The sequence below is a fragment of the Mustela nivalis genome (assembly GCF_964662115.1).
Source record: "Mustela nivalis genome assembly, chromosome: X".
Lineage (NCBI taxonomy): Eukaryota > Metazoa > Chordata > Mammalia > Carnivora > Mustelidae > Mustela > Mustela nivalis.
In genome coordinates this window covers 67,275,650-67,297,339 of record NC_139040.1, presented here as the reverse complement: position 1 = coordinate 67,297,339, position 21,690 = coordinate 67,275,650, and the positions used below count along the sequence as shown (strand labels likewise).

At 35.2% G+C, this 21,690-nt stretch overlaps 1 protein-coding gene across 6 annotated transcripts in view; it reads right to left on the bottom strand.

Annotated features, from left to right (window-relative positions):
* The window catches only part of PHKA1 (phosphorylase kinase regulatory subunit alpha 1), a 147,365-nt gene that overhangs the window by 55,757 nt on the left and 69,918 nt on the right, over positions 1-21,690 (bottom strand). For all 6 annotated transcript variants that reach the window (XM_082716133.1, XM_082716130.1, XM_082716131.1 and 3 more), the window contains exon 14: positions 20,031-20,165. In XM_082716133.1, the coding sequence (XP_082572259.1) occupies positions 20,031-20,165 (135 nt within the window). The remainder of the gene's footprint in view (positions 1-20,030; positions 20,166-21,690) is intronic.

The following is a 21,690-nucleotide window of genomic DNA, read 5'->3' as shown; positions in this document are numbered from 1 at the left end:
TGTACCCCTGGGGATAAAAATATATGTTTATAAACCATTAAAAAAAAAAAGGATATGGAACATTATCAGCACTATGGGAAGCCTCCCTTGTGCCCCTTTCCAGTTATTGACATCCCCCAGCTTCCACATTAACCACATTCAAACATCAATCACCATAAATAAGTAGGAACATTTATTAGCTTTATATTAATAAAATCATAAAATTTGTACTTTTTGTATCTGGTTTCTTTCACTCAACATCTTATCTATGAGATTCATTCATATTGGTGTATATACAACTGATTCATTTGTTTTCATTGCTGATAATATTCCAGAGTATGAATGTATCATTATTTGTCCATTCACTTGTTGATGGACATTTGAGCCCCCCCCATATTCTGTTATTATAAATAAAGCTTCTATGAACATTCATGCCTTGCTCCACTGGCTATACACACCAGTACAATACCAAAAGGAAATGGTGGTGGTGAGCATTTCAGACATCTTATTGATGTCTGAAATGGGGTTAATGTGAGAAAACTTTTAATATTTTACCACTAAGTGTGATGTTAGGTTTTCAGAATATATCCCTTATTAATAACATTTAAGGAAGTTTCCTTTGACTCCTATAATATTTTTATATGAATGGCTATTAAAATTTACCAATTTTTTGCATCTATTGAAATGCTCACATTTTTTTCTCCATTATTCTCTCTTTGTGTTGGGATATATTGATTGATTTATAAATGTTAAAACACCCATGCATACATTTAGTTGAAAATGATCTCTAAATCCTCATCTTCTCATTTCTCCTTTAATCCACGCGTTATTCGTAAGTAGTTTTTCTCTTTTTGGGGGCTATGTATATTTTGAGGTTATGCTATTATATAAATAAAAATTAAAAATTAATATAGCTCCTGTTAGGGGCACCTGGGTGGCTCAGTGGGTTAATCCTCTGCCTTCAGCCCAGGTCATGATCCCAGGGTCTGGGGATCGAGCCCTGCGTCGGGCTCTCTGTTCAGCAGAGAGCCTGCTTCCCTTCCTCTCTCTCTGCCTGCCTCTCTGCCTACTTGTGATCTCTGTCTGTCAAATAAATAAATAAAATCTTAAAAAAAAAGATAGCTCCTGTTTAATTGACCCTTTACTACCATAAAATGTTTTTCATTGTTTCTACTAATATTTCTTGCCTTTTGTATACTTTGACATTAGCATAGTTACATCAGCTTCAGTTTGTTTACTATTTGCATGGAATATTGTTTTATATCCTTTTCTTTATACAGATTTTATTCATTTATTTGACAGACAGAGACCACAAGTAGGCAGAGTGGCAGGCGGAGGGGGTGGGGAGCAGGCTCCCCAACAAGTAGAGAGCCCAATGCAGGGCTTGATCCCAGGACTCTGGGATCATGACCTGAGCTGAAGGCAGAGGCTTAACCCACTAGCCACCCAGGTGCCCCAATATCCTTTTATTTTCAATTTGTATCCTTATACTTCTGGTAAGACTCTTTTATGTAGCATAAAGTTGGGTTTTACCTTATAATCCAGTTTGACAAATCTCTTTTAACTGAAACATTTAGTCCATTTACATTTAACATAATTACTGAATGTTTGGGTTTAAATCTTACATGGTTTCATTCTTTATTTGCATTTTTAAAAAGTTTTATTTTAATTCCAGTTAGCTAACATAGTTATATTAGTTTCAGGTGTGCAATATAATAACTCAATTCCATAAATAACCTGGTGTGCTCATCATGACAAGAACACTCCTCAATTCCTATCATCTAGTTAACCTATCACTCTACCTCCCCTCTGATAACCATCAGTTTCCATTCTGTACTTGAGTCTGTTTCTTTCTCTTTTTTGCATTGCTCATTTGTTTCTTAAATCCCACCTAAGTAAAAACATATGGTATTTGTCTTTCTCTGACTGACTTATTTCATGTAGCGTAGTACTTTATCTCTGTCCATGTCATTGCAAAGGGCAAGATTTCATTCATTGTTATGACCAACTAATATTCCATTGCATATATACATATACCACATATTCTTGACCCATTCATCAGTCGATGGACACTTGGACTGTTTCCATACTTTGGTTATTATAGATAATGCTTCTATAGACACTAGGGTACATGTGTCCCTTTCAATTAGTATTTTTTTTTTTAAATTTTGGGGGTAAATAACTTGTAGTGTGATTGCTGGGTTACAGGGTAGTTCTATGTTTAACATTTAAAAAAATATTTTACTTATTTATTTGACAGATCACAAGTAGGCAGAGAGGCAGGCAGAGAGAGAGGAGGAAGCAGGCTCCTTGCTGAGCAGAGAGCCTGATGCAGGTCTCAATCCCAGGACCCTGGGATCATGACCTGAGCCGAAGGCAGAGGCTTTAACCCACTGAGCCACCCAGGCATCCCTATGTTTAACATTTTGATGAAAATCCATACTGTTTACCAAACTGGCTGTACCAGTTTGCATTTCCACCAACAGTGCAAGAGGGTTCCCCTTTCTCCACATGCTCGCCAACACCTGTTGTTCCCTGTTGATGTTAGCCATTCGACTAGTGTGAGGTGGTATCTCATTGTAGTTTTGGTTTGTATTTCCCTGATGAGTGATTTGAGCATCTTTTCATATGTCTGTGGCCATCTGGATATCTTCTTTGGTAAAATGTATATTCAAGCCCTCTGCCCATTTTTAATTGGATTATTTGTTCTTTAGGTGTTGAGTTGTGTTGGTTTTTATATATTTTGGATACTAACTCTTTATCAGATATGTCATTTGCGAGTGTCTTTTCCCATTCTGTAGGTTGCCTTTTAGTTTTGTTGATTGTTTTCTTCACTGTGAAGAAGCCTTTTATTTTGATATAGTTTCAGTGTTTATTTTTGCTTTTGCTTCTCTTGCTTCAGGAGACATATCTATAAAGAAGTTTCTAATGTTGATGTCAAGTGATATAGTTTCAGTGTTTGTTTCTCTTGCTTCAGGAGACATATCTATAAAGAAGTTTCTAATGTTGATGTCAAGGAAATTCCTGCATGGGGCACCTGGCTAGCTCAGTCAGTAGAGCATGTGACTCTTGATCTTGGGGTGGTGAGTTAAAACCCCACATTTGACATGCAGCTTACTTAAAAAGTGTGAAAAAAAAAAAGAGAGAAGTTGCTGCCTATATTCTCTTTTAGGGTTTTTATGGTTTCAGGTCTCAAAATTCGGTCTTTAACTCATTTTGAATTTATTTTGTAAGAAAGTGGTCCAGTTTCATTCTTTTGCACATCGCTGCCAAGTTTTCCCAACAACATTTGTTGAAGAGACTCTGTCTTTCCCATTGGATATTCTTTTCTGCTTTGTTGAAGATTAATTGACCATATAGTTGTGGGGTCTTTTCTGGGTTTCCTATTCTGCTCTACTGATCTATGTGTCTATTTTTTTCTGCCATTATGATACTGTTTTGATCACTACGGCTTTGTAATATAATTTCAAGCCCACAATTGTGATGTCTCCTGCTTTGGTTTTCTTTTTCAAGATTGCTTTGCCTATTTGGGGTCTTTTCTGGTTCCCTACAAATTTTAGGATTATTCTAGCTCTTTGAAAAATATTGCTGGTATTTTGATAGGGTTGCATGAAATGTGTAGATTGTTTTAAGAAGTAAAAACATTTTAACAATATTTCTTCTTCTAATCCATGATCATGGAATGTCTTTCTATTTGTTTGTGTCATCGGCAATTTCTTTCATCAGTGTTTTACAGTTTTCAAAGTAGAGGTCTTTGCCCTCTTTTTTTTTTTTTTTTTAGGTTTTCTTAGGTATCTTTTTGTTTTTTGTACAACTGTAAATGAGACTGATTCCTTAATTTCTCTTTCTGCTTCTTCATAATTGGTATATAGAAATGCAACAGATTTCTGGACATTGATTTTGTATCCTGTGAGTTGACTGAATTAATTTATCACTTGTAGCAGTTTTTTGGTGGGATCTTTTGGGTCAGTTTGACTTCTTCCTTGCTGATATAGATGCTTTTATTCCTTTGGGTTGTCTGACTGATGTGGCTAGGACTTATAGTACTATGTTGAAGAAAATGGTAAGGTGAACATCCTTGTTCCTGACCACTGAGGAAAAGATCTCAGTGTTTCCCCAGTGAGGATGATATCTATTTTTTTTTCAAATATGGCTTTTATTATGTTGAGGTATATTCCATCTAAATCAACTTTGTTGAGGGTTTTTTTTTTTTTTTTATCATGAATGGATGTTGTACTTGGTCAAATGCTTTTTCTGCATATGTTGAAATGATCATTTTGTTCTTATCCTTCCTTTTTTTTTTTTAGAGGGAGGGGAGGGGCAGAGGGAGAGGGAAAGAGAGAATCTTAAGCAGGCTCCACGTCCAGTATGGAGCCTGATGCAGGACCCAACCTCACGATGCAATCTTGATCTGAGCTAAAATCAAGAGTCAGAATGTTAACTGACTGAGTTACCCAGGTGCCTCCATCCTTTCTTTTTTTTTTTTTTTTTGCATTTCAGCAAGATTTATTTTTTCCTGTATATTATAAATTTCATTATGAATACAGAAGACAATAGAAATATAAAGAACCACAAAACACCACCAAATTTTAAATGGTGTAGCAGCAAATTCACTAGAAAACAAATATAATAGTAGACCTGTTAAGTACATGATTTGGCAAACTTTTCATATTAACTGGATAATACTTTCTACCATGCTTTTATATCACTAAATTGTTCCTTTCATAATTCTAGGCATTGGAATAAAAGAGAATAGAACCCATCAGTAACTTCAGAGATGACTTCTTCATTTTATAACTAAAATACATATTTTTAAAGCCATGTTGTTTATGTTGACAATCATCCCATCATTCCATAGTTACACATTTATTTTAGATTAAAATTCACAAATTCACAATCTACTTATTTCTCACATGTAAGAATTTATTGTTTGTTTACTATATGTGATCTAATTACCATTATTATAGAAGTAACTGCAGTTGACTTGACTATATTATGACAACTATATTAAACAAACAAGCCAAGTAAAGATATAAACTTGTTAGCAAATATTCCTGTAATCTATTTGTTTATGAGAAAAATGTGTCCCTTGGAAGCTGGATGCCCATTCTTTTAAAACTTTACTTCTTAAGTAATCAAGAAGTCCAATTCCCACATACACAGCTACAATCAACAAAGCTAAAATTATCTTGTCTAAGTTTACCATACAGATGAATTATCAAACAGATCATAGATGCGGAAAGAGTAGAAATAGGTCAAAAGTAGAGAAAGTGTTCTCTAAAATAAATTCAAACATTTAACCTTTACCAGTACCATCCTTTCTTTTTTAAAGTGATATGTCATTTGCAAATATTGAACTAGCCTTGCAATCCAGGAATCAATCCAAATTGACCATGGTGAATGATTTTTTTTTTTTAAGATTTCATTTATTTATTTGATAGACGGAGATCACAAGTAGGCAGAGAGGCAGGCAGAGAGAGAGGAAGGGAAGCAGGCTCCCCACTGAGCAGAGAGCCCGATGTGGGGCTCGATCCCAGGACCCTGGGATCATGACTCGAGCCGAAGGCAGAGGATTAACCCACTGAGCCACCCAGGTGCCCCGGTGAATGATTTTTTAAATGTATTTTTAGGTTGGGTTTGCTAGTATTTTGTTGAGGATTTTTGCATCTATGTTCATCACTGATATTAGCTTGTAGTTCTCTTCTTTTGTGGAGTCTTTATCTGGTGATAGTATCAGGGTAGTGCAGGCTTCATAGAATGAATTTGGAAGTCTTCCTTCTTCTTGTATATTTTGAATAGTTTGAGAAGAATAGGTATTAACTCTTCTTTAAATGTTTGGTAGAATTTGCTTGTAAATCCATTTTGTCCTGGACTTCTGTTTGTTGGGAGTTTTGATTCCTGATTCAATTTCTTTGCTGGTTATTAGTCTATTCAACTTTTCTATTTCTTATGGTTTCAGCTTTGGTAGTTTATATGTTTCTAGGAATTTATTCATTTCTTCTAGGTTGTCCAACTTATTGGTATATAGTTTCTCATAATATTCTATTATAATTATATTTCTGTGCCGTTGGTTTTTTTTTTTAAAGATTTTATTTATTTATTTGACAGAGATCACAAGTAGTCAGAGGCAGGCAGAGAGAGAGAGAGGGAAGCAGACTCCCTGCTGAGCAGAGAGCCCGATGCGGGGCTCCATCCCAGGTTCCTGGGATCATGACCTGAGCCGAAGGCAGAGGCTTTAACCCACTGAGCCACCCAGGTGCCCCTTGGTTGTTATTTCTGCTCTAATCTTCATTATTTCCTCCCTCCTTCTGGCTTTAGGCTTTGTTTTTTGTTCTTTTTCTAGCTCCTTTAGGTGTAAGTTTAGGCTGTTTGAGATTTTTCTTGTTTTTTGAAATAGGCCTGTATTACTATAAACTTCCCTCTTATGAATGCTTTTGCTGCATCCCAAAGGTTTTGGACCATTGTGTTTTCATCTTCATTTGTTTCCATGTGTTTTTAAATTATTTCTTTTATTTCCTGATTGACACATTCATTGTTTAGTAGGGTGTTATTTAACCTCCCTGTATTTGTGATCTTTCCAGTTTTTGACTTCTACTTTCATAGCATTGTGGTCACGAAAGGTGCAGGTATGCCTTCAAGCTTCTTGTATTTGTTAGGGCCTGTTCTGTGGCCTATTATGTGATTAATTCTGGAGAATGTTCTATTTGCACTTGCAAAGAATGCTTTTTTTAGGATGGAATGTTCTGAATAGATATGATAAGTCCAACTGGCCCAGTGTGTCATTCAAAGCCATTTTTTTCCTTGTAGATTTTGTTTATATGCTCTATCCATTGGTGTGGGTGTGGCGTAAAAGTCCCCTACTATTATTGTGTTATCAATGGGTTCCTTTATGCTTATTATTAAATATTTTTATATATTTTGATGATCCCATAATGGGGGCATAAATACTTATAATTTGTATATCCTATTGTTGGATTGCCCCTTTGTGATTATATAGTGCCCTTCTTTGTCTCTTCTTAGTGTGTCTATTAAAATCTAGTTTGTCCAAAGTTTGCTACTTTGGCTTTCTTTTAACATCCATTTGCATGATAAATACTTCTTTATCCCTTCACTTTCATTCTGTAGGTGTCTGTAGGTCTAAAATGTATCTCTTGTAGACAGCATATAGATGGGCTTTTTTTTTTTAATCCATTTGAGACCCTATGTCTTATGATTGGAGTATTTAGTACATTTACATTCACAGTAATTATTGATAGATATGTACTTAATGCCATTTTATTACTTTTTGCCTGTTTCTGTATATTTTCTCTGATCCTCTCTTGTCTTTCTTGTGTTGTTGATTTTCTTTAGTGATATATTTGGATTTCTTTCTCTGTATTCTTTGAATTTATGAGTGGTCTTTGATATATGGTTATCCTTAGGTTTGTATATAACCTCTTTTGCAAGCAGCACTCTATAGTAACTTGATGTTCAATTACGGTTGAACCCATTCTTTTCTCCTCTACTCCACACATTTTAAGTCCAAGTTATTATATTTTATATCCTTTTTAAAATGGGTTCCTTGAATGATTTTTTACAGAACTATTTATTTTTTACTGCCTTTTTTGTTCCCTGCCTTTATCCCATCACTTTTGGTCTCTCGTTTCTATTCAAAGTGTCCCCCTTTAATATTTCTTGAAGGGCTGGTTTAATAGTCATGAACTCCTTTAGTTTTTGTTTGACTGGAAATCTCTTTCTCTCTCCTTCTATTCTGAATGATAGCCTTGATGGATAGAGTATTCTTGGCTGCAGATTTTCCCCATGTAGCAATTTGGATATATCATACCTCTCCCTTCTGGCTTGGCAAATTTCTGTGTGTATTGTGTGTGCTCTACTATTGTGTCTGCTATTGCTCTATCCTTCTGGCTTGTCATCTGCAGAGGCTCTCCTTGCCTTCTGTGGATATTGTTTCCTCCCTGGATTGAATGTGATGAGTTTTAACTGGTGTGCTCTAGTCCTCTTGTGAAATGAGACCTGACACCGCTTACGTGAGAACTGAGGCCCCGTAAAACTCTCTGTTTGGGACATGTGGTGTGGGCAGTCTTTTGTGCTGGTCTTCTGGGGGAGGAGCCAGCTGTGTTGGGACAGAGGAAAATGTGCTTGAGAAAGGCAGTTCCACTGTAATGCAAGGGGTTGGGTATTCAGTATCTGCATGGCTGTTTACAGCCAGTGGCTCTGTGTTTATGCTGGGGGATGGAGGAAGGAAATGGTACCAGCCAGCTTTTTCCTCAACAGGTTTCTCCATGAATGTTGCCTTTCAGGGACATTCAAGAAGGGCAAATAATGTCCCCAATGTGTGCACTAGGCAATTTTCGCATCATTATTTCCATGCTGTATTCCTCTGGGTTGTTTGTCTGCCTTCTCTCCAGAAGCAGCACAGTGCTCTCTGGAGTCTTATCCCAGCCTAGCCTGCTGACACTTAAAACTCCAGGCTTCAAGCTCTGCTAGTTCTAAGAACTCACGAAATTTAGCTGCTCTAGCTTTCTAAGCCAATGGCTATTGGGAAACATTCTTCTTGTGCATTCCCTTGTGAGCTCCCCTCCCTCTCACCCTTCTCCAAGACAATGGCTCCATTCCCTCTGCAACAGCCAGGATCTGTTTCCCCCCTAAACCACATCTCCACATTTCCTACCTACTTCAATGTGGCCTCTTTACTCCTTTTAGTTATGGAGTTTGTTCTGCCAGTCTTCAGGTTGATTTCTGGGATATTTAGGATGGTTTAATAGTGATCTAGTTGTATTTGAGGGGTGAGGTTAGCCTAGACTTTGCTGTCATCCTCCTCTCTCCTATCTTATCTATTCATTTACCAATGGAAATGTGGCTGCTTCCATAATTTTGCTATTGTAAATAATGCTGCTATAAACCTAAGTGTTCATGTATCACCTTGAATTAGCATTTTCCTATTTTTTAAGTATACACCTAGTAGTGTGATTACTGGATCATAGGATAGTTTAATTTTTAATTTTTTGAGGGTTCTCCATACTATTTTCCACTGGTGGTTGCACTAGTTTGCATTCCCACCAGTAGCGCATGAGAGTTCCTTTACTGGATCATAGGGTAGTTTAATTTTTAATTTTTTGAGGGTTCTTCATACTATTTTCCACTGTGGTTGCACTAGTTTGCATTCCCACCAACAGCGCATGAGAGTTTCTTTTGCCCACATCCTCACCGACACTCTGTTTCTTCTGTTGTTGATTTTAGCTATTCTGACAGGTATGAGATGAGAGCTCATTGTAATTTTGATTTGCATCTCCTTGATGGGAAGTGATGATGAACATGTTTTCATGTGCCTGTTTGCCATGTGTAAGTCTTTGGACAAATGTCTATTTGTCTTCTGCCCATTTTAAAATTACTTCTTGTTTGGGTGTTGAGTTTTATCAGTTCTTAAATATTTTGGATACTAACCTGTTATCAGATATGTCATTTATAAATATCTTCTCCCATTCCATAGGTTGCCTTTTAGTTTTGTTGACTGCTTCCTTTGCTCTGTAGAAGCTTATTATTTTGATGTAGTCCCAATAGTTTGTTTTGTTTTTGGTGCAACTTTAAATGGTATTGTTTCCTTCATTTTACTTTCTGCTGCTTCATTATTAATGTATAGGAATGAACAGATTCCTGCACGTTGATTTTATCTCCTGAGATTTGCCTGAATTCATTTATGTGTTCTGGTGGACTCTTTAGTGTTCTCTATATATAGTATCATGTCACCTGCAAATAGTGAGAATTTAACTTTTCCTTACCGACTGGGGTGACTTCTCTTTTTGTTGTCTGATTGCTTGGCTAGGATTTCCAATACTATTTGTTGAATAAAGTGGTGAGAGTGGACATTCATGTCTTGTTCCTGACCTTACAGGAAAAGCTCTTATTTTTCCCCCACCGAGTATGATATTGGCTGTGAGTTTTTCATATAAGGCCCATATTATGTTGAGGTATGTTCTCTCTAAACCCAGGTTGCAAGAGAGGTTTTTAAAAATCATAAATGGAAGTTGTACTTTGTCAAATGCTTCTTCTCCATCTATTGAATTATGGTTTTTATTCTTTCTCTTATTGATGTGATGCATCATGTGATTCTTTTGTGAATATTAAACCACCCCTGCATTCTAGGAATAAATCCCACTTGATCGTTTGCTATGATTTTTAATGTTTTGTTGGATTTGGTTTGCTAATATTTTGTTGAGGATTTTTGCACATACATTTATGAGAGTTATTGGCCTATAGTTCTCTTTTTGTGGTGTCTTCATCTGATTTTGGTATTAGGATGACACTAGCCTCACAGAATGAATTTGAAAGTTTTCCTTCTTCAATTTTTTTTTTGAATAGTTTGAGATAAACATGAATTAACTCTTCACAAATTTTTGATAGAATTTGCTTGTGGAGGCCTCTGGTCCTGGACTTTTATTTTTTGGGGGGGATTTTTGACTACTGATTCAATTTTATTTCTGGTAATTTGTCTTTTCAAAGTTTCTGTTTCTTCCTGCTTCAGTTTTGGTAGGTTACATGCTTCTAGGGATTTGTCCATTTCTTCTCAATTGTCCAATTAGTTGGCATATAGTTTTTCATAATATTCTCTTGCATTTATGTGGTGTCAGTTGTTATTTCTCCTGTTTCATTTCTGATTTTGTTTATTTGGGTTCTCTCTCTCTCTCCCCTTTTGATGAGTCTGGCTAGAGGCTTATTAATTCTGTTGATCTTTCCAAAGAATGAGCTCCTGGTTTCATTGATCTGTGTCATTGTTTTTTTTTTTTTTTTTTTTTTTTTAGTTTCTATATAATTTATTTCTGCTCTCATCTTATTTCCTTCCTTTTGCTGTGTCTGTGTTTTGTTTGTTCTTTCTTTTATAGCTCCTTTAAGTGTAAGGATAGGTTGTTTCCCTTTGACATTTTTTTTTTCTTCTTGAGGTGTTTATTGCTATAAACTTTCTTCTTGGAACCACTTTTGCTGCATCCCAAGTGTTTTTTGGACCATTGTCCTTTCATTTTCATTTGTTTCTATGTGCTTTTAAAAATTTCTTCTTTTATTTCTTGGTTGACTTATTCATTGTTTAGTAGCATTTTTTTAAACCTCTATGTATTTGTGTTCTTTCCTGATTTTTTCTTGTGTCTTCTATTTTCATAGCATTATGTTCAGAAAAGCTGCATGGTATGATTTTGATCTTGTTGAATTTGTTGCAATTTGTTTTGTAGCCTAATATGTGATCTATTCTGGGGAATGTTCCAAGTACACTTGAAAATAATGTGTATTCTGCTGCTTTAGAATAGAATGTTCTGAAAATATCTGCTAAATCCATATGGTCCAATATGTCATTCAAAGCCCGTTTCCTTGTTGATTTTCTGTTTGCATGATATGCACATCAGTGTTAAGTGGAGTGGGAAAATCCCCTACTATTGTTATATTGATATTCATTATTTCCTTAATAGTTTTATGTATTTGGTTGCTCCCATGTTCAGTGCCTAAATATTTACAATTGTTAATATGCTCTTATTGGGTAGTCCTCTTTATCAATATATATTAGAGTTATATATATTACAGTTATAGTCTTTGTTTAAATTCTATTTTGTCTGATATGTTTGTTATATATATTATAGTTATAGTCTTTGTTTAAATTCCATTTTGTCTGATATAAGTATTGCTGCCCTGGCTTTCTTTTTTGATATCCTTTGGACCAAGGCCAGCAGGACTGGGAAGCTTAGATATGCTGACACATTGAGGAGGGAGCCTGTGTAAGAAAGTTAGGTAACGAGTGTCAGTGCTGTGCTGGTTTCTATAAGTAGCCAATGTTTATGCTGGCTGGGGGAGTGAAATAGCACCTGCCAGCTCCTGTGTTCCTGAAGGGGTCTCCCCATGATCCCTGTCTCTCCAGGCCACACTTCAAGATAAGCAAATCACTCACCATCCCTTCTGCCCCTGGTGTTTTTCAAACTGTTGGTTCTATGCTGTATCAGCATGGGCTGTTTGTTGTGCTGCCTCTTTGGCAGCGGGGCTGCGGAGAGGGGGGCACTCAGCTTCCTATTGCCTTTGGGACTTACCCAGAGACAAGCCTGCCAATTTTTAAAATTCCAGGCTTTAAGTCCCACTGGTTTTAGGAACTAATGAAATTCAATCCCTCTCATTTTCAAAGGTAAATGTTATGGGGATTTGTACTTCCTGTTGCATGCTTCCCAGTGTGAAAATCTGTTTCTTGCTCTTCTCCACACCATTGGCTGTATCCTCACCACAGGTAGTCATGATCTGTCTTCACCTAAATCATATCTTTGTCCTTAATACTTCCATGATGTGCCCTCTTCTCTACCTTAGATGTGGAGTTTGTTCTGCTAGTCTTTAGATCATTTTTCTGGGCTACTTATGGTGATATGAGTGTTATCTAGTTGCATTCATGGACGAAGTGAACTTTGGGGTTCTCCTACTTCATTTCCGAGCAAACCTAAATCTTAAAAATTACTACAGAATTTCCGTTTGTTCCTTTCTTTTCCTCATTTAATTTTGGATTAATCACAAAATTTAATACATCATTTTAACCCCACTAGCTTGTAATTCTTTCATTACCCCTTTGATGGTTACTCCAGAACAGCTCTTCTCAACCAGATTCCATCACAGTATTATGCTCTAATTTTTAAGGCATTGATTGTCTGTATTAACTTACCTTCTTTGCATTTAAAAATGGAACTGGTATGTGCAACCCATAGGGGAACTGAAAAACCCCATTTTCTAGTAGTTTAATTTTGTGGAAAACTATTTGAGAAAAGCTGTCCAAGAGATTAAACCATGCATCCTTCACTGATTAGAGTGTACCTTAAATTTGTACTTTTACTATTCCTTGAATAATGCAAGAATCTTACAACACTAACTCCATTCATTTTCTGCCTGAACAGTTTTTAATTTTTTTTGCCACTTGGGTCATTTATTTCATCTCTATTTTTATTTCATCCACAAAGCACTGTTATTAATGTTGCTTTAAACAGTCAATAGTCTTTTATATTTACTATTTCCTTTTCTCTTCATTCTTTCCTGCATTCCTATTCTTCTGTCTGGGATTTTTTTTGGGGGGGGGCCTAAAGAACTCCCTTTAGTATTTCTTTTATTATGAGTCTGCTAGTGGTACATTTTCAATTTTTACTTACTGAACATGACTTTATATTGTTTTCATTTCTTCTTTTTAAAGATTACTTATTTATTTATTTGGGAGAGGGATAGAGAGAGAGAGCATGAGCAGGGGGTAGGAGCACAGGGAGAGGGAGAAGTGGATTCTCTGCTGAACAGAGAGCCCAATATGGGGCTCAATAACAGGACCCTGAGATCATGACCTGAGCCAAAGGCAGACATTTAACCAACTGAGCCACCCTGGCACCCCATATCATTTTTATTTCTGAAGGATATTTTCACTGGATATAAAATTCTAGTCTGGCAGTTATTTTCTCCAAGTAATTTACAGGTGTCATTCATTGTCCTGTGGAATTCATTGGTTTGTTGAAAAGTAAGCTATAAGTTTGCTCATTGTTCCTTTGAAAGCAATGTATCTTTTCTTAAATTTGGCTATTTTTAAGATTTTTTTCTCTTTCTTGATTTCCAGAAGTTTGATTATTAAAGGCTTAGGTTTTTTTCTTTGTATTTATCTTGTTCACAGATTTTTAGCATTTTTAAAATTAATTAATTAATTTATTTATTTTTAATTTTTTTTATAAACATGTATTTTTATCCCCAGGGGTACAGGTCTGTGGATCACCAGGTTTACACACTTCACAGCACTCACCAAAGCACATACCCTCCCCAATGTCCATAACCCCACCCCCCTTCTCCCAACCCTCCTCCCCCCAGCAACCCTCAGTCTGTTTTGTAAGATTAAGAGTCACTTATGGTTTGTCTCCCTCCCAATCCCATCTTGTTTCATTGATTCTTCTCCTACCCACTTAAGCCCCCATGTTGCATCACCACTTCCTCATATCAGGGAGATCATATGATAGTTGTCTTTCTCTTCTTGACTTATTTTGCTAAGCATGATACGCTCTAGTTCCATCCATGTTATACACAATGGAATACTATGCAGCCATCAAAAGAAATGAAATCTTGCCATTTGGGACAACATGGATGGATTTTTAGCATTTTTAAATGTGTGAATTAATATCTTTGGTCAGTTTTGAAAAGCTTTTAGTCATTATTTTTTCAAATACAGTTTCTGTTCCATTATTTCCTCTTATTCTTGGGCTCCAGACCCTCTACTATATCTGTCTTGTAATGCTTTTACAATTTTCCATTCTTTTCTCTCTTTTGGGCTTTAATCTGAATATTTTCTACTAACTTATTTTTCAGTTCACCAATCCTCTCTTTTGCTGTTTCTCATATGGTGTTAATCCCATCTATTGCATTCCCAATACTAGTTACTGTAATCTTTAGTTTTGGAATTCTATTTGATCCTTTTTTTCGTAGATGGAATTATTCTTAGTTTTCCTTTTGGATTATTTATTATTAATGCCTAAAAATGCAACTAAGTTTTGCATGTTGCTTTTGAATCCTGCAATTTTGCTGAAATTGTTCTTTTTTTTTTTTTTTTTAGGAGAATCTTCAGGGTTTTCTACATATAAGACCATGTACTCTGCAAACATTTTTACTTTTTCCTTTCTGACTTAAATGCCTTTTATTTCTTTTTCTTGCCCACTTGCTCTGGTTAGAACTTCCAATACTATGTTAACTAGAGGTCTGTATATCTGTTTTGATTGTATTTTTTTTGGCTTTTGTTTATTTGGTTTCCTAGCATATCTTATTATATATTTTCAATGCTGAACACATTGTACAAAGAATTGTAGAGGCTCTAGATAATATTATTTTCTTCCAGAGGTGATTTAGTTTATTTTGGCAGGTAGATACACCATTAGCAGATCACCTTAGTCCATTCAGTGACTGAGAAGATTGTGTTTTAGGCTTTGTGTTTTAGGCTTTCTGGAAACTGGTCTATTTGTAATTTGCATTTACTTTTAGGGTGTAGCTCACCCTTCAGGGACTCAACTGAAAAACTGGAGTATTTATCACAGCTTCTTCCACAAAGAAAGTTCCTGAAATAAAAGTTTTGTTTTCCTAGCACGAGACTTTATCCTTCATTTCTTGGCCTCTCATCCCATGCAAGCACAGCTCAAGAAGAAGCAAATGCCTCAAAGGGAAACTGCACAGAGAATAAAGAATATTGCTTACTTTGCTGAGGTACTCTTTTCTTCAGGGTTTTGGCTTCTCAAGTCCTGGCCACCTTAATTATTTTCTAATGCCCTTATTTACCTATATCTTTTAAATACAGCCATTATAGTTGTTCTTAGTATGAAGAGTAGTCTGATACAAACCACTTCACAGCTGGAAGCTGAAAGTCTACCTTATTCTTTTTAACTGTGGCACAACATATCATACATAATTCAACCATTCTTGTTCATACACATTAGGTTGCTCCTAATTGTTGTTTTGTCATTACAAATTATGTTGTAATGAATAGCTTTGTACATGTATCCTTGTTTACATGTGTGAGTACTATATAGGGTAGATTCCTATGAGTAAGGTTGTTAGTCAAAGATATGTGTATAAAATTAAAAAAAAAATTTATAGGTAATGCCAAATTACCTCTGATTTACACTACTACCAGGAGTGCTAAGAGTGTCCATTTCTCCACATATTCACCAGTAATGGGTAATATAAAACTTAACTTTTGTAAAATTGATGACAAAAAGTTTTTATTTCATTGTTGTTTCATCTTACATTTCCCCAATTATTAAAGAGGCTGAAGGTTGAAAACTTAAAAAGTGTAGTGCTAAGAAAGGAGAAACTGTGACCAACAGCACCAAAAAGTAACATACACACACATACATGTGTTAGAGAGTCTATATATGTACAGTAAATGATTAAGGTGACGTTTCAAAACTCTTTATATGAACTATTCAATCAATAGTGCTGGGAAGACTGGCTAAGTATTTGGCAAACAAATTATGATTCTTACATCATAAGGTAAACTAAAATTAAAATTCTAGACTAAGCTAAATATAAAATTTTAACTGTAAAGAACTTAGAAAATATGGTGAAAATGTATATGACATAGGGATGAATCTATCTTTCTAAGCATAACAGTAAAGAAACCAAAAAGGAGACAATTATACTATGTAAAACTTTAACATATCAAAATTAAATACAAAATTAAAAGGCAAATAATAAAATAGAAAAGTACTGCAGTAACATATGGAAGAAAAAGTATTAGCATCCCTAATATATAAAAAATCTTATTTAAAGCAATAAGAAATTGACAATTTTCCAATAGAAAAGTGATAAAGGAATATACATAATTTACAAAATAAATAGAAAAAAGTCTATTTAATTTATAAAAACAATTTATTATCAAGGGCATTAGAAAATAATTAAGGTGGCCAGGACTTGAGAAGCCAAAACCCTGAAGAGAAGAGTACCTCAGCAAAGTAAGCAATATTCTTTATGTCTAAAAAACTGAAATCATGCTAACACAAATATTAAAATAGCATTGTAAAAGGTTATTTAAAAAAAGATAATAGGGTTCATCATATATTATTACTATGTTGCAAAGTACAAATAGCAAAAACTGTTCTTTCTGACACTGCTTTTCTAAAAAACAAGTGTGTATTTATTTTACAAAAAAAAAATGATTGGAAGCAAATATTCCAAAACAAAAACAGTGGCTTCCTATGAGTGTTAGAATTATAGGTGACTTTTATCTTTTTCCTTTGTGCCTTTTTCTACTTTCCAGTTCCCTTCATTCAACACGTACATTTCAATTTGTAATCATAACTTACTATTTATGAAAACTGAAGAAAATGAGAATAGCACATCTATTCAAATGAAACTAGGCGATAAATGTACAATTCCTGAAGAAATGAAAGATATAACTGATAAAATGGATGTACTTGATGTTCAAAAATTTGCACAAAGGCAAGAAAATAATTATCTAAAGAAAGTTACAGAACAGAAAATATATACTTCATTGATAAAAGCTTACCATAAGGTATACTTAAAGAAGAGATTATGCTGAGTGAAATAAGTCAAGCAGAGAGAGCAAGTATCCTATGGTTTCACTTACTTGTAGAGCATAAGGAATAACAAGGAGGATATTGGGAGATGGAGTGAAGAAGTGAGTTGGGGGAAATTGGAGGGGGAGACAAACCATGAGAAACTGGACTCTGAGAAACAAACTGAGGGTTTTGGGGGTGGGGGTTGGGTAGGCCTGGTGGTGGGTATTATGGAGGGCACATATTGCATGGAGCACTGGGTGTGGTGCATAAACAATGGATGCTGGAACACTGAAAAGAAATAAAATAAAATGGAAAAAGAGAATTGTTAACTATATATGAAAACGTGCAGATCCTGCTAGATATGCAAGCCATAGGAAACACAACTTCAAAAAAAAAGTAGAGCAAAAGTGAAGAAATGCATATCCTCACTGGGAATTAAAGAAAGGCAATTAAAATAGCATGTGTAGTAATACTACTAATCTAACAAAAACAAATGATAAAAATTCAATGTTGGTGGGGTAGTAAAAATAAAAAGGTATAATTTGTATTTACTGATGCCACTAAAAATTGGTTGGTATTTCTAAAGAATAGTCTGGCAACATAAAATAAGAACTACAAAGTTGTCCATACTCTTTTATCCAGAATCCCTTTTCTGAGAATATACTCCAAAGAAACAGAAGTATACATAAGAAAGCCTATACAAAGGCATTCACAGAATGACAAAAACATTGGAAACAATTCAAGTACCCAATAATTAGGGAATAATTAGTTTAGCTTGAAGGAATAATATATAATTCTTTCAGTATGTAAAAATACTCACATGAAAGAGTAAGTGAAAAAACCACAAATTAATATGCATACACTGTAACTGTAAATGTATCTATGTGCACTAACAGATTAGAAAAGAATTAGAATTATATAAAGATCTAAGTTGAATATTTATGAAGTTCTTATGTTCCTAAATTTGATTAATCTCGTATTTTTGTTAAAGAAGATTTATTTATTTATTTATTTATTTATTTAAGAGAGAGCAAGTAAGCGAGCACGGGTGAGCAGGGGGAGGGCAAAAGGAGAGGGAGGAGAGAAGCAGATGCCCCAATGAACATGGAGCCCAATGGGACTCCATCCCACAACCATGAGATCAATGACTTGAGCTAAAACCAAGAGTTGGAACCATCTGAGCCATCAGGTGCCGCAATTAATCTCGTACTTTAAAAATGTTTTAAAAATATATTTTGGAACTGAAATACATGAAATGCAATATTTGAGGTGAGGCAAACATTCCCATTTAGTTAACATATACATATATATGAACACTACCTGGTGAAGAAATCTCTCTTTTTTTGTATTATAGTTGTCACTTGATGTATGCTTAAAGCAATTTTGTTATTGTGAAATTGTAACTATGATAAAATTTTGAAGATTCACCCATTTGATAAGTTATCAAATCATGATTTTTATGACTTTCCCAGATCTATCCTCTTTGCCCTGTGCTTTATACATAACACCATTACTACAGCATTTATAATATTGTACTATAATTAGGCCATGATTTCAACACTTTGCTTGAAAATCTCCTTCATATCCAGGGATATAATTATCCTTATATTATATTATATTATATATATCCTCATATTATATTATATTATGCCCATATCCATATTAATATCATAATTTATAGTTGTATTTTCCACATAAAACAGGACACAGTTCACTACAACAAGGATCCTTTTCCTCAAGTTTGCAATAACATGTTTCTAATTTCTTTCTGAGCCCTCACTGGCCATGCCTTTAGCAGTGTGTTTAAAGCAATATCGATTTTTTCTATCATGTGACTCAATTCTCTCAGCCTCTATCCATTACCTGATTCCAAAGCCACTTTTTAAAATATTTGTTACAGTATCACCCCACTTCCTAGTACCAAAATCTGTATTACCTTCCTATTCCTGCTGTTAATAAAGTACTATAAACTCAGTGGCTTAAAACAACACATATTTCTTTTCTTACAATTTTGGAGGTCAGAAGCCCAAAATGAGTCTTTTAGGACTGAAAATAAAATCAAGGTGTCAACAGGGCTGGTTTCCTCTGGAATCTCCAGGAGAGAGTCTCTTCCTTGCCAATTCTAACTTCTAGGGGCTGGTCATTCCTTGCAAATCTTTGGTTCATAGCTATATCACTCCAATCTCTTGCTTCAGTTGTCACATGCACTGCCTTTTATTGTCTGAATTCCCTCTGCTTTCATTTTATAAGGATACTTGTGATTACATTTAAGGTCTACCTGGAAAATCCAGAACAGTCCTCCTCATCTTGAGCTCCTTACATTAATCATACCTGCAAAGTCTCTTTTGCTATATAATATTCATAGGTTCCATGAATTAGGACCTATATGCTTTTGGGGGCCATTAATCAGTCTTCCACAAGAGTAGTTTTGAAATTTGCAGAGCCTTTTTTTAAGTTAAAGGTGCAGTGATTTGTTTAATGTCAAATTTGTAATAAATTGTATAACTTCGTAATTTGTAGTAATCTGCTTAATGTGTTTATTAAGTTTAATAAATTAGATAAAAATTGAGTAATAATTAAAATAAGTATTAGATTAAGTTGAATTTTGTAATATTGTCAACCAATTTATTACATGATATGGTATAAAAGACCTAAAAAAATATTCCTTGGCTATTGCTTTACATAAAATTAACATGTATTCAGAATGGAAATATATGCCTCAAGAAAGGGGAGAACATGTTAGCTAAGCATGCACTTGGAATGAAGATACAGTATTGTTTGCTAACAGTCACACCCTATATACTGGATTCATAAACACATTCAAAATTATCAAGCTTGTTCAGGATATACTGGGTTAGAAACTTAGGTTCCAGAGACTCTGAATTCCTTCTCAGATCCAGTTTAATAAAGCAGTACAAGATTAAAAAAAATAAAAAGAAAAGAAACCAGTCTGTACTGAATAATGCTTTGATTATTATAATGACTGATTATTAAGGCTGATCTCCTTACCTAGGCTGGAATAAATGTGGCTGAGAATACGGGCTGGTTGTACTCTGATAGGGTATACCTCAGCAATGGTCTCCACATCAATCCCCTTGTCCTTCAAAATGGCCTTGATTTCTTCTGTCTCGGCTAGAATGGAAACTACAGAAAGGAAAGAAGATGAGGTCAACAGAAACTTTTATTTCAATAGGAACCTAAAAATCTCTCAAGCCACATAATTTCTTTTGGAGGGAAGAGAATGAAAATGGGAGGAAATTAACAGTTATTGAGGAAGTTTGATGAAACAAGTATCATGCTAGGTACATAACACAATTATCTAAGTGGAAAAGGAAAAAGGACTCATACCTAAAGTATTAGATTCTGCTTTTTTGGCTAAGTGCAAGGTGCTCCTAGAGAATTCCATACTCTTTATACCTGAGATTCCACATTTAATAGGGGAAAAAAAATCCAACACAAGGTATGTTACAGCTTTGGTTCCAAGGCTCTTTCATATCCTTAAGACCAGACAGGATTTTGAGGATAATAAAGAACACCCAAATAATAAGAATTATTCTATAGCCAGAGAATGGTAGAAGACAAGGGAAACTGGGAATAAAGAATTGAGATGCAATAGTTAAAACTGCATATGGTTGTTTTGGGGTTGGGGGGTAGGCTCTAGATTCTGAGCCTGCCAAGCCTGGACAGCTCCCTTTTATTCCTGTTATATTCATTTTTCTGAAGTGCTTATCACAGTCACAAGGGAGAAGGCCATGCCAGCTCCCTGACTCTTCTGTTTACGTTCTCTCTAGGGGACAAATACCTGGCTGGGAGCTAATAATCTGAGTGGGGCCTCAATTAGCTTGACACTAAGGACTGAGAGCAAATATGTGCCCTATTTCTGTTTCTCCAGTGCTGGTGAATGTGCTGAATTGGGTTTATGTGAAAATGAAGGTACCATTTGGTTCATTTAAGTTTACTAGTATTTTCTATGTTGAGTGTTTGGAACAAAAGCCTAGTTAACAGAGTGCACTTTCTTTTTCTTTGCTATTATCTTTCGTGTATATTTGTGTGTCTTTGTGTGTCCTTCTATCTTGGGAGCCTCATGGTATTGTGTTGCTGTTGGTCTGGGTCAGGATATGCAGCTTATGGCAATCATAGGGCCCCCTGGACATAACACAATCTCGATTACTTATAACTAGAAACATGAAAATGACAAAGATTCTCCAGGGAAAAGAAACAAAGGAAGAATGATAGTGGGCTAAGGAAAGCCCAGGAAAACACACATGGTCATCCATTCATTCATTAACAAACATTTGCTAAGCACCTAAATGGACAAAGTACTATTTTGGCACTAAGGATAAAGAGATGGATAAGTTAGTCTCTCTCTTTAAGAGCTTACAGTGTGATGGAAGTGACATACACATAAGCCAATTATAAAATAAGCTGCTAGGTAACTAGAGAGATGCACAAAACACTGTAAGCCCTGGAGAGTGACACCTATCAAGTCTGGGACAGGAGGAGAGTGCTTTCAGAAAAGGCTTTCTGAAAGAGATGATGTCTAAGCTGATTTTGAAAGAATGAACTTTAGCCAGGAGAAAGAAGGGAATAGGGATGGGGAAATCCATTTTAGGTATAAAGTACATGATAATCACAAAACATGGAAATGAAAAAAGAATATGTGTGGTGG